General features: G+C 31.7%; 1 protein-coding gene across 2 annotated transcripts in view; it reads right to left on the reverse strand.

The window, feature by feature from the left end:
• LOC129227301 (uncharacterized) overlaps positions 1-12745 on the reverse strand; it is a 29133-nt gene extending 16388 nt beyond the window's left edge. The window contains exons 1-4 of one of the 2 annotated variants that reach the window (XM_054861838.1): positions 12620-12745; positions 11500-11611; positions 1897-1978; positions 556-622 (exon numbers count right to left, since the gene is read on the reverse strand). In XM_054861838.1, coding sequence (XP_054717813.1) covers positions 556-622; positions 1897-1978; positions 11500-11604 — 254 coding nt within the window. In that variant the 5' untranslated portion in view covers positions 11605-11611; positions 12620-12745. Of the gene's footprint in view, positions 1-555; positions 623-1896; positions 1979-11499; positions 11612-12506 lie in introns of both variants that reach the window. The other variant, XM_054861839.1, reaches the window with a different exon arrangement.
• Between the last annotated feature and the right edge of the window lie 308 nt (positions 12746-13053).

A 13053-nucleotide genomic window follows, 5' to 3' on the forward strand; every position in this document is an offset into this window, starting at 1 on the left:
GAATTGATTATATTAAGTACAGGCATAAAAATATGATAATGTAACCTTATAAAAAAAGTTATTGAGCTGCCTAAACAACATTGTCACATTTAGGCATATTGGATGTCACATTTAGGTTTTAACTACCCTAAATGTGACAAAACTGACCTAAATGTGATAATGATGTTTTTTCACTCTGTATAGTAGCCTGAAATTCAATTTGCTCAAAACAAATTAGATTAAGAGTAAGAGAAAAATTATTTTCAGCCCTTTTCTACTTACGCACCAATAAATAAAAAATGTGGTCGAATATTCCCTAAATGTGACAAACTTATGGGGAATTGTGTCTCATTTAGGCACATTAACCTTAACGGTTGCAAAAATAGAGGCCTTGCAGGTTAAAACAGAACAACCTATATGATATTTTTAATCAACAAAACTCTTTAAACATTTTCTTATATTATTTTCTTTAAATATGGCATGCTCAAATCAGTTGTTTAGTTTCTTGATATTACTACTATAGATTAAACTTACAAGTGTATTAATGAAATAAAAAGTTTCTAAGTTTGGACTTACCTATTCGCTAAATATCTTACATTAGGCTTTACATCACTGTCTGATACATAAGCTTCATCAGATATTTCTATAAGTAAAAACAATATGGTAAAATAGAACTCAAACTCAAAAGCAAGGTTAGAATTGTTTATGCCAAGCCCTTTTCTTCCCCTCCACCCAAAGAAACCAATTGTTCTTGTGTCCAGAGAGAAAATTTCTAAAAGTCTGAAAGGGTCAAGATTTTTTTGAGCAATCACGATTGCTTATTGTTCTCACTAGACTGTTTTGGCGTCCTATCATTTTATTTTCCCACCGCCACCCTCTGCAGCATCACCGTCGACCGGCTCCTCACGATGCTGCTCCTCTAGCGAAAACCGTCTCCAGGTTGCATCCATGTCCTACACACATGCTCATACATACACAACTACACACACGCGTTCATACAGACACCTACACAAAAACATACACACAACTACCCACACATTCATGTCTGCACACAGACACAAACACATATGCCAACACACACATACACATACCCCCCACACACAAGCACATAAACAACACACAAACACACACATCTACTTAAAAACACTCGTGATTGCGAAAAACATAATTTGAATTCAAGGTGTCAAAATTCAATTTTTTTTTTTTTTTTTTTTTTTTTTGTGATTTGACATGGAACAATTCTTTGATCAAGGCTTGCACTCGTGATTTCAAACTGCTAGCCAACAAATTAACAAAGTTTTAAAAGTCTTATCCGAATCCTCAAAATTTTAGGCAAAGACTTAAATTTTATAATTTGTAATCTTTTTTACAGAAAACTACAATCAGAAAACAAAGGAATAATTTTATAAAATATACAATGTAAGTGTTAACATTTTAAATATGCAGCATACACTTAAGTTTAATAAACTTTTAATAACAATGCATAAGACATAGAGTTACCAATTTGTTACTTTTTTCCTTGCAGAATTTCTGATAATAATTTGGACGATAGAGGAGAAAACCTTTTATTTATTCTTGTAGAAGTTTCTGAGAATTTCCCATTTGTGCCAATACTTTTGTCAAATTAGTTTCTTTCACCAAGTTTACAATTTTAGTGCATTTGGCAGGGTGGTGAATGTTAAGAGTGGGCCCTGTTTGATAAGTTAAAGCACAAAATTGAATTAATAATCTTCAATAAGGCTAGTTTAAAGAGTTTTTTTTTTGGGGGGGGGGGGAGGGAATTAATTCTTTACTTTAAAAAACCATTTAAAAACATATTGCTGAAAGTATTGTCCATTCAACATGGGACATCAGTAAAAAACTAGTTATAGAAGGTAGACTACTAAATAGTGCTTAGTATTAAATATTTCAACTTACCAACATTTGAGTTGATACCTTCTACCAGCTTTCGAGATGGTTCAACAACATTGACTGGGCGTGGAATGGGACAGCTAACACCCTAAAAATGTTGAAACATATCTTATGTAATTAGGATTATTTATATTTGCAAAAATTCTTTATTTTAAATTATTATTTTTACACGCTTATCAAAGGGCCAACAATAAAAAAGCTTTGAAATATTCAATTATAAAATGTAACTTCAAGTACTTAAAGTCATTTTAAAAAGTTGTCACTTTTTAACCGACTTCAAAAAAGGAGGTTATGATTTCGTATTGCAGCTTTTTATGTATGTTTTTGTATTTCTCGAATACTTGACCGATTCGAAAAATTCTTTTTTTTGTTTGAAAGGGTATACTTTCCAGATGGTCCCATGTAAATTTTGTCTGCATCTGATGACGGGTTTTTTCTGTCCGGAGAAATTTAGAAATTTTAAATTGCATACGTTGTGGCTACATAGACCAGCTTTCGTCAGCTGCACGCATGTCACAGGTCACGTGGTTTTGGCGTGAACGGTGCATTTGTTCGACAGAGGATCTTGTTTAAACAATATTTCATTCTCACGCATCGCGATGTTTGATTTTCACAGTGCCGCCTGTTAATTTTAATTATACTCTTACTAATGTATTTATTACTCATGTAGCAAATTAGTAAATTAAATATATTTTGTTTCAGAAATAGTTGAATTGATTGATTTCATATAAAAAAATTTTTGTTAATAAAACTTCATTTACATAAAGTTTTTTTTTTTTTTTTTAATAAAGAGAGGGTTGGATATTATTGGAGTTACCGAGACATGGGCTACCGAAAGTGATGATGATTTATTATCTATTGCTGGGTATAATTTGTTTAGACAAGATAGAGTAGGTAAAAGAGGTGGTGGGGCTTTATTTTATGTCAGAGACACTTCAACTTGCAATGAATTGGTAATTAATGATAAACCTAATGAGATTGATATGATTTGGCTGGAGTTGATGAGCAATAAGGGAAATAAACTACTAGGAAACATTTATAGGACATCCAACTTAAGCCAGGGTCAAGATGAACAGATGTTTAGTATTATTAGTGACATTTCAAGCAAGGGGTCAGTCATCATAATGGGAGATTTTAATTTTCCAGGAATTGATTGGAATAATTTTTACCATAATAATAGCAGAGAAGAGGAATTTTTGAAAGTAAATGGCGACTGTTTCTTAGATCAAATTGTAACTCAGGGTACTCGACAGGACGTGATTTTGGATCTAGTTTCTGCGACATGGAAGGTTATGTTCAGGGGTTGTGTCTAGGGGAACACATTGGAGATAGTGACCACAACAGTATTAGGTTTGGGATTAAATTTGATATGCACAAAATAAGAGAATTTTAGGTTTGTGCCCAATTTCAGAAATACCGATTTTGTGGCACTTAGGCAGAGTTTAAAAGCATTTTTTTCTTCTGGATTGGACAGTAGCGATATGAATCTTCAGTGGGCAGAGTTTAAGGAAAATCTAGCGAAAACGGTTGGGGATCATGTTTCCTTTAAGAGAAAGGGTGTCAACACTAAAATTTGGCCAATGTGGTTCACCAGGGAAACTAAAGATGCTCTAAATTACAAGCAAGCCGCTTTTCTTAGGTTTACAGAAACTGGTCACAGTGCAGATAGGCTCTAATATTGTAAGGCAAGGCGTAAATTTAAGTATTTGGTACGGATTCAGAAAAGAGAGTTGGAACAAAGACTGGCAGATAGCACAAAGAGGAATCCCAAGAAGTTTTTTGCACACCCTAATTCGGGGAAAGTTCGAAATAGTCATATTGGGCCACTGGTTGGTGAGCACGGAATTTTGATTCAGGACGATAGTGATATTGCTAATGTTCTTAATAACTTTTTTTCGAGTGTTTTTAACGATAACTGTACCTCAACAGTTGACACCAACAAGACACAAGCTATAGTACAGCTTGAGGACTTTGTATTTTCCAGGGATGACGTTTTACTTCATTTGAAAAAAATTAAAGAGACTAAGGCTCCGAGACCTGATAATATTTATCCAAAAATTTTAGTTGAATGTGCAGAGGAATTAGCAGATGTAATTGTAAATATTTTCAATGCTTCTTATAACTCGGGGACAGTGCCAGAGGACTGGAAGCTGGCTAACATTACACCGCTCTTCAAGAAAGGGTCTAAAGGGAGTGCAGGAAATTATAGACCTGTGAGTCTAACTTCAGTGGTTTGCAAAATTTTTGAAACATTGATGAAAATTAGATTGTAAATTTTCTAGAGACTAATAATCTATTGACTAGTTTTCAGTACGGTTTCAGAAAAGATAAATCTTGCGCAACTAATTTATTACATTTCTATGACAAAGTTACCATGGCTTTGGACAATAAGAAGCCTGTAGATGTTGTTTACATTGATTTTCAAAAAGCTTTCGATAAGGTACCGCATCTTGCTCTACTTAACAAATTAGCTGATATAGGAATAGGAGGAAAAACTTTCATTTGAGTAAAAAACTGGCTGACCGGAAGGAAACAAAGGGTAGTTGTAAGGGGTAATTATTCTAAATGGAGTGAGGTTTTAAGCGGGGTTCCTCAAGGATCAGTGTTAAGGCCTGTTTTGTTCATTGTCATTATGAACGATACTCGTAAAAATATTTCTGGGAACATGAATTGTTTTGCTGATGATGTCAAAGTTATGGGGAGTGTAGAAAATGAAGAACAAGCAAATCAGCTGCAAGAGGATCTAACTCATATTACGGAGTGGGCTGATAAATGGAGTATGGCTGTTAATGTTGGGAAATGACAAGTGTTATTTAGGGCATGGAAATAAGTGCACAAGTTATTATTTACAAGGTTCAGTCATTAGTCAGGCAGACAAAGTTACTGATCTAGGCATCTTAATAAGTCAGGATTTAAAGTTTAGCCAACAATGCAGCATTGCTAGTAACAGGGCCAATAGGATGCTTGGGTTTATTAATAAATCTATTTCAAACAAATCTAAAGAAGTTCTTCTGCCCTTATATAGAAGTTTGGTAAGGCCTCATTTGGAGTATGCTGTTTAGTTTTGGTCTCCTCATCTTAAGAAAGATATTAATGTATTGGAGAAAGGGTTCAAAGGCGGGCTACAAGGCTAATAAATGAACTTTCCCATGTACAGTCTTGAGCAAAGAAGAGACCGAGGGGACATGATTCAGTTGTTTAAATTTATTAAAATGAAAGATGTTATGGGGCTGAAGTTTAGCACTGAAAACAGGACAAGGGGTCATTGTTTTAAGCTATTTAAATCTCAGGCTAACATGGATATTAGGAAAAATTATTTTAGCAGGGTAGTGGAGCCTTGGAACAGTTTACCGGAAGAGGTGGTAATGAACAAGGGAGTTGATGGTTTTAAGAGGGCCATTGATCTTCACTGGGGATTGTAAATTGACTAGGACCAGTCTAGCTGGGCCCAGAGCCTGTTGCTGGTCGTCACTTTTTAATTTGTATCATTTCAGTTTTGAAATATATTTAGTGTTCAATTTAAGGGGAATTAAAGACAAAAATTCCCCCCCCCCCACATATGATTAAATTTATATTCCTTAATAAATACATCCTATTGTCCGATTTCTGAAGTTTGACAAGTATTCTAGATTTAATATTTCATGATGCTGTCAGTTCAATTTACAGTTATGGCAATACAAATCAACAGACTTCATTGTAATTTTTTTATGTACTATGCTCCCTGATTATTAGAAGACACCTGGACCGATTAGGAAAATTCTTTTTCTGTTTGAAACGGTATACTTTTCCCGGTCGTCTAATGGTCTTCATTTCTGGGTATGAGGGATCCTGGAGAAATCGAGGGAACTCTTCAAATTTCTTACTTGAGCTTTTTTGTTTGTGAATTCATAGCGTCTCACTTAGTGAAACGATTTTCATGGTTTTTTTTGTTTAATGGATAGGAGTAATCAAAATTAGGTCCCAATCTTTGCTTCACTATGTTTGTTCTTAAGAAAAAAGTTAGGGGCAAAAACAAACTTCATTTAATTTCAATATTAAACGATTAAATATAAAATCCATTGTGAAAAAAGGGCCATAAAACAAAGGTACTTTCTTTACTCAGTGTTAAAGAAAGTATGTAAAGCTATGAATTTACAAACAACAAAGCGCAAGTAAGAAATATAAAGACTCCTCTGAAGCAAACAGGAAATTCATTTAATATGACTGCTCTAGTAGTATTTTGATCTTCATATATACAACATCACAATAGATACTCTGTTTCTAGTGTGGTGTTGACCTATAACGGGGACAAGTAAAGAGAAATGTGACTTTTTTCACAAGTTACGTATTAGTGTGAAATATACAATAGTTAGGAAAACCATTGATATTTAAATGGTTCTACTAAATTAGTGCACAAATAAATCCTGGAGAGAAACAACAATCAGTTTTTAGTGCCAATGGTATAAAATGTTATGTGCATTAAGATTTTTTTCTTTTTTTTTAACACACTTCAAAAAAAGACTCCTCAACTTGTCTGAATCTTTTTATGTATGTCCCCTATAAACTCAAACACGCACAGACGAATTTGGGTTTTTTTTTTTCCTTGCTTGAAAAGGTATATACTTCCCAGGTGATCACATGGTCATCAGGCAATATCAGAAGATCGGATCTTTGAAAAATCAAGAAAACTCTTTAAATTCTATGTTCAAAGTTAAAGCGATTTCTGTTGTTTTTTTAGTGACTTGTGAATCTTTTTCAGAAAGAATACTTTAATAAAGTTAAACTGATAATAAAGACAATTTTCTTTGTACATAATTGGGCATTTGAAAACGCCTTTCTTCAATCTTTGGAAGTCTCCGAGACGCTGTGCTCTTTTTCTTTCTTTATATTTCTCATCCTAGTTGTTTTCAGACTTGTGTGCTCGACGCTTTCTCACTTGAGATGTACGTAAGGAATGTACCACATACTCTACCCTCCGTACTTATTTTATATTTACACCACTAAAAAGCAAAAAATAAATTATTTTCAAATAAAAAAAGAAGCAACTTACAACCCGCCAAATCCTGAGTTAAACACTAATTTAACAAAACGTGCAAGTCTTTAAAACTAAACCTACTCGGTTACATTAGGTTGAAATTTATAGGAGGCCCCGACTTCAAATGGTTATTAAAAATTAAGAGATCGCATATAATCAGTTAGGTATTAAATAATTCATCATATAATAATTAAACTCAGTGTTTATTTTATAATTGGGTGTTTAGTTTAGTTTATTTTTGTACTGGAATGGTAAAATAAATTTGATTTATACGTTTGGGTAGGAAATCCTCTGTAAGTATGAGCAATTATTTTTTACTTTTTAGTTCCTCTTTGTTTTTTGAAGTTGGTTCTTTTGGAACTGATGTGATATACCCCACCCTTGGTGACTTTTTCCTGTTGGTGACAAGAAAGCATTGCCAAGAAAACGATGTATGACGACATATATCATACATCGTTCTTAGCGATGCTTTTTTAGCGCCAACAGGAAAAAAATCAGATAAAAAAACATGATCAAAGTACTTCAGAGCACAATATATATAAAAACAACATAAAACCACAACAGAAAACATCACGAATATACGCTTCAAAAATACCAGAAACTAGACAGTTTTTGTACACAAAGAACATTTACTAGAAAGTATTTAAAATGCTTAAATTGACAAATTATTATAAAGCTCACCAATGAAATGTGTACCAATAGAAATAAAAGCTATTTTCCAACATGCCTTTAATCGAACAAAAACTCCTCATACTCTGCTAAAAAAGAGCAAAGCGATTCAAGTTGCGATGTTTAAAGCGGAAAATATCCCCAAAATCAATAACTATTTCAGCCAAAAAAGCGCTTAGTTACTCAAATTTCGATGTATGAAAAGTAGAAATGTCTCAAGAGAACATCCTAAACCAGGGTTGGCCGGATTGGACCCAATTGGGTTGGACCCAATTGGTTTTTTTGAAAAAACCCATTTAAAAAAACCCATTATTTAGCCCACTTTTGGGTTTTTTAAAATTTTCTGAGAACTTTTTTTAAAAAAATAATTAATTTAAATACTTTTACAATTTAAATTTCTTTTTTATTTCTTCTTCACAATAGGCAATGGACATAAAAAATGAATTTTGAACTTCAATAGTATTTCTTAACTCTTAAGGGCATTAAAAAATGCTTCAAAGATTTTAAATAAATATATTTAACTTTTTCCTTCAACTGGTCAATAAGGAACTCAAATTATCTTGACTAAGTCCTGTCACGTCAGATTTTCTCGGTATTTGCAGATTGTACAAAGGATACTACTTTAGCTAAAAGGCTCTCATGTGAATTATTTTCTGCAAACCAACACATCACAAAACTAGAATAAACAAGGTATATTTTTTAGAAATTAACAGGTTTTACAAATGGTCGGACAGAAAACGGAATAGGATGTACAGTATTTTCATTATCTTACGAAAAAGTTTAATATTTCTTACTCTGTACACAGAAATAGAAAAACAGGCAACTTAAAATTCAAAGAAATGTCTTAATTTAGCTGGAATTCAGTAAAAAGGGATTTAAACTACTTGAGGTTCTACAGTAGTTTTGCATATAACAAAATGAAATACAATAAAGTAAAATACAAAAAAAAAAAAAAAATGTCGCAATAAAAAACGAACAAATAAACAATAGATTTTATCACTCAAGAAGTAACTTTGCCTTAACTGTTGGTAATCATGGAAACTAAAAAAATCTGAAACTTCACCATTCTTGAATTTTGTCGTCTTTTATACCCTTCTTCAGAAAACGCTGAATTTTCCAGCTTTTTTTATCAAGACAATTTTTGTGCTTTGTCCATATACTTATGCTACAATATGCTACGAGTACCCCACCTTTCACCTAAAAAAAGACAAAAAAAAACTCACATTTCTTTTTAAAAACCCAGCTTTAGTTGGGTTTTTTTGGGTTTTATTTAAAAAAAACCAAAAAACCCTGGGTCCATGGGCTTTTTTAAAAAAACCCGGTTTTTGCCAACCCTGTCCTAAACATAAACAATAGGGCAGTTCTCAAAAGGTGGGAACAAAAAAGTTAACTTTGAGCAATTTCAAAAATTTTCGAATTTGACATCAATTTTGCTTTTATTCTATAGTATGCATACCTAGAACACAATATATGAACATGAAAAGACAGCAGGTATTTGTAAAAACTGTTAATTAGCAAATTAAATTAGCAGTCTGTAGGTAACAGATTTTGGACATTGTTGTCCTGTAGGTAACGGATTTTGGACATCATCATAATGTAAGTTTCACCATTTTTGACAACTGTTAATCTGATTTTTAACTTTTCCAATGAAAATTTTATTTACTACTTTTTGAATTTTGGAATTTAATGATAAAGAGGATATTAATGAAGTACTTGAATGGCTATACATACTGCTCTTTACATATAATAAAGTTTTGGAATGATTTTGAAGAAATTGATGCAAGGTTAAAAAAAAAGCTTCAAATTAAAAATAATACAATTGTAAAAAGTGACATCAGTTTTAATAATGAATATTTTTTCTAATGTCATAAGAATTAAAATATCTAAAAAAATTATTGAAGAAAGAAATTCGTATTTCTATTTGGAGATCGTTAAATTATGTTTCCAAAAGAAAGAAGAGAAAAGAATTCTAAAATAATAAAAGCGGGAAAAAAAAAAATGCTAGCGCAGGTGATAAAGTCGTCAAAACTGGTACAGCTGACGATAAACTACATTTGTCAAATTGGAATTCCCCTCTGGTAACCTTTAGCTTATCGTATACTGTGTTGTCGCCAACGGAGGTTTGCTTGGCAATTTTAGCGCAAAATGGCATTCGGTTCGATCATAACCAGCCATGTTTCTACTGTAATTTATGTATTGTTCAATGTGTAACATATTAATTATGCAAAATACCAATGGATTAAAGAAGATAACATTATAATAACGTTTTTTATTGAGGTTAGAAGACAGTAGATCATCAAAAATTATGAATAAATGGACAGAATTATCGGCGTCAAGATCATAACGCCATTTGGACATCTCACATGTACGTTTAAAAAAAAATATTTTTCTTCTAAAATACTGCATAAAAGCTTATGAAACACTTTTAAACAATTAAAAATTGATTCTGAGGCTCGATAAACACCTTTAAAATGAAAACATCATATACTTAGTTCTCAAAAAATAGCATTGTAAAGATCGTAAATTTTGGACATGCATCAAATTTTAAACTTACTATTTCTAAAATCGTTTACAAAGTGAATAATCTGTCTTTACTTTTGTTATTTGTGTAAAACATTAACAAAAAATTATTCAGTGTAAGATTCATACCTTTAAATTGTTTTTGAAACGTATGGAAATAATTAAAAAAAATTTTCTTTAATGGTACATTTGCTCAGTTAACGTTTTGGTATGTCCAAAATTGCACCTTTTAGCAAAAAAAATATTTTTTAAGGGCATTTAAAGAGCATTTTTCGATAATTTATGTCAATTCTTGTCTCTATACAGTATTATAGTTTAACTCAAAAATTTTTGAGTTAATTAAAATGAAAGTTATTTGGTGTTGAAGCTTCAAAGCTGAGGTCTATGTTTGCTCCCACCTTTTGAGAACTGCCCAATACAAAAATACCATACATTTATTTGCTATCTAGACATGCTTTCAAAATACCTATTATATTTTACATAAAATAACACTTTTATATTTTTATAAAATCGTAGAGTCAACTTATTTTTAGAAATTCAGTACCTAAAGGAGGCACTTTAATAGAATGTCTAAATAATTCGTGGCATCAATAAGAATTAACTTTTAGAACAAAATAAACCTTACTATTTTTGTAAAATTAATTTACATACAGTAAAAAAAAGTTAAAAACTACAAGAACCCCTCAAGGATTTGTAAAAACAAAGAATTTCGGAAGTGAGAGTTTTTTTTTTTTTTTGAATTCTAAAATAAAGAACTTATCTTTTTATGGTATAAATCCTCACACTCAGTCTAAAACAATACATCATATGACAATGGCACGTTACTGATACACACCACGTTGGAGTAAACTTTTAATTAACGTTCAAGTTTGAAGGAACTGGCATTTTCTAATGTTTTTACTTCAAAAGACAACTAAACAAGTTTGAACAGATCTAAGATTACCTTTGGGTTACCAAACACAGGTTAGTTACGCCAGGGATGCCATGCTTAAAAAATTATTGCCTCATTAACGAGAAAAATATTTCAATTTTGTGCCAAAAATTGGATGTTGCCAAATGGGGGGGGGGGGGGGGTATATCACATCTGCACCATTCTTTTTTCATTTGAAAAAAATTTATTACACTTTTATTCACATATTCATTTTTTATTCATGAATTAAAAAAAAGCTCAATACCATAACAATAGTATGTACAAAGAGACTTAAATCAAATCAAATACTTGTAACTAAGAAAGTTTTCAGCTAGAACAAAGTCCAAAAGGTATTAGTAAGAAAGAAAATCACTCATAAAACTTACACATCAAAAAACGTGACAATCCCCCTCCCCATTTCAAAATGGGGGTGGGGGGAAACAGACAATGTTCTCATGCAGTTAAATAAGCTAAAATAAAAATATATAACACCTACCACACTTTGTCCTCTTTGCTGTCCCCGTATGGTACATATCAAACGATCAGTCGTTTTGCAAAATATACTAGTCGAACCATCATCATTCTCTTGAACTCGAAACATTGCACACCTTTTTCAGTTAAAGAAAATCATTATTAGTAGAAAACTGGACATAAATTTTATTCAAGCATTTCTTAAATGCACTAAAATGGTACAAAATGGATAGTTTGGAATTCATTATGCTATTTGGAATAAAAACTAATTTACAGATAAACTGGTGTGGAATTTAATTTAGCATCAATCACTCTAGAAGTGCCTATTCTTGGCCAGTTAATTTCAGAAATATTTCTCACAGAAAAAATCGTAGGTTCGTCAAAGGGGGGTCATGCTGAGCAATCATGGACATTCAAGATCACAAAAAAAAAGCTATTGGGGAGGAACCATTCAATCGGACACAAGTGAAATAGGGGTGGTGGGATGAACTTTTTGAGCAGTCTGTGAGACTGACCATCATTTGTTATGGGTTAACTCTTTATTTGTTTAGCATATAGTCTGATGCAATCAATTAGTAACTCAAGCTTCAGACAAATTAAAAATATTAACTTTCATATAATCCAAACTTGTATTCTTAGCGTAGGTTGAAACAAAAAGCAACTAATAAAATTCGTGCGCTTAGTCGATACATGGCGAATTGCTTCAAAAAGAAAACTTCGTTACCCAAATAACTTATATTGTGTCCAATATTTAAATGTATTTATTGACACAATCGTACATCTTGTCAAACTAGCAAGATTCACCATGATTTTTGTTTGGTTGGTATAATTGTATTACTTAATTTAAAAATCTTTTATTCGAAGACTAACGGAAATGATTTCAACTTCTTATAGTTCGAATTTTATACAAGGTTGCTAAAGGTTCAAGTTAAGATAACAATAAGACATAATGCTGTAAGAAAATACAAAAATTACACTAAATTTTACTATCTGAATATTTGTAATATTTTTCTACAATAACTATCTACTTACATTATATGTCACAACAGAGTTGAAATCAGTCTTTGCACTTAGTACTTTTATAGTTTACTACAATACACCGATAACAAAATGAATCAAATAATACCATAATGAGTAATACTCACTGAAGGTCCAAATATTATTCATAAATTTATTACTTGACTCATTTTGGAAGCATTACTTGAATGAAAAACATAAATTCAAATCTTCTTGGAATTAATGGCAGTGTCACCAATATTTACTTCAATGTATTACTCAGCAGATGGCGCTAAAATAAAACAAAAGTATAAAATATTTTAAAATTAGGTCAAATTAGAAAAATATTGATGTCGAATTTTTCAATTAAAAAAAATGCAATAAATAAATAGAAAACATATAGGAATGCTTTTGCTCTTAAGCTCTTATCTTCAAAAACATTAGTAATGGGTACGATAATTTGAAAGTGGCTTTTATGGCTTAAAGGGTGAATGACATTTTGACACTTCAATGACTTATTACTTTCTCAATTATTTTTCACACTTGAAAGCAGAATTTGAAACTGAGTTCAGATCAGAACAAA

Source organism: Uloborus diversus, chromosome 8, assembly GCF_026930045.1.
Source record: "Uloborus diversus isolate 005 chromosome 8, Udiv.v.3.1, whole genome shotgun sequence".
NCBI lineage: Eukaryota > Metazoa > Arthropoda > Arachnida > Araneae > Uloboridae > Uloborus > Uloborus diversus.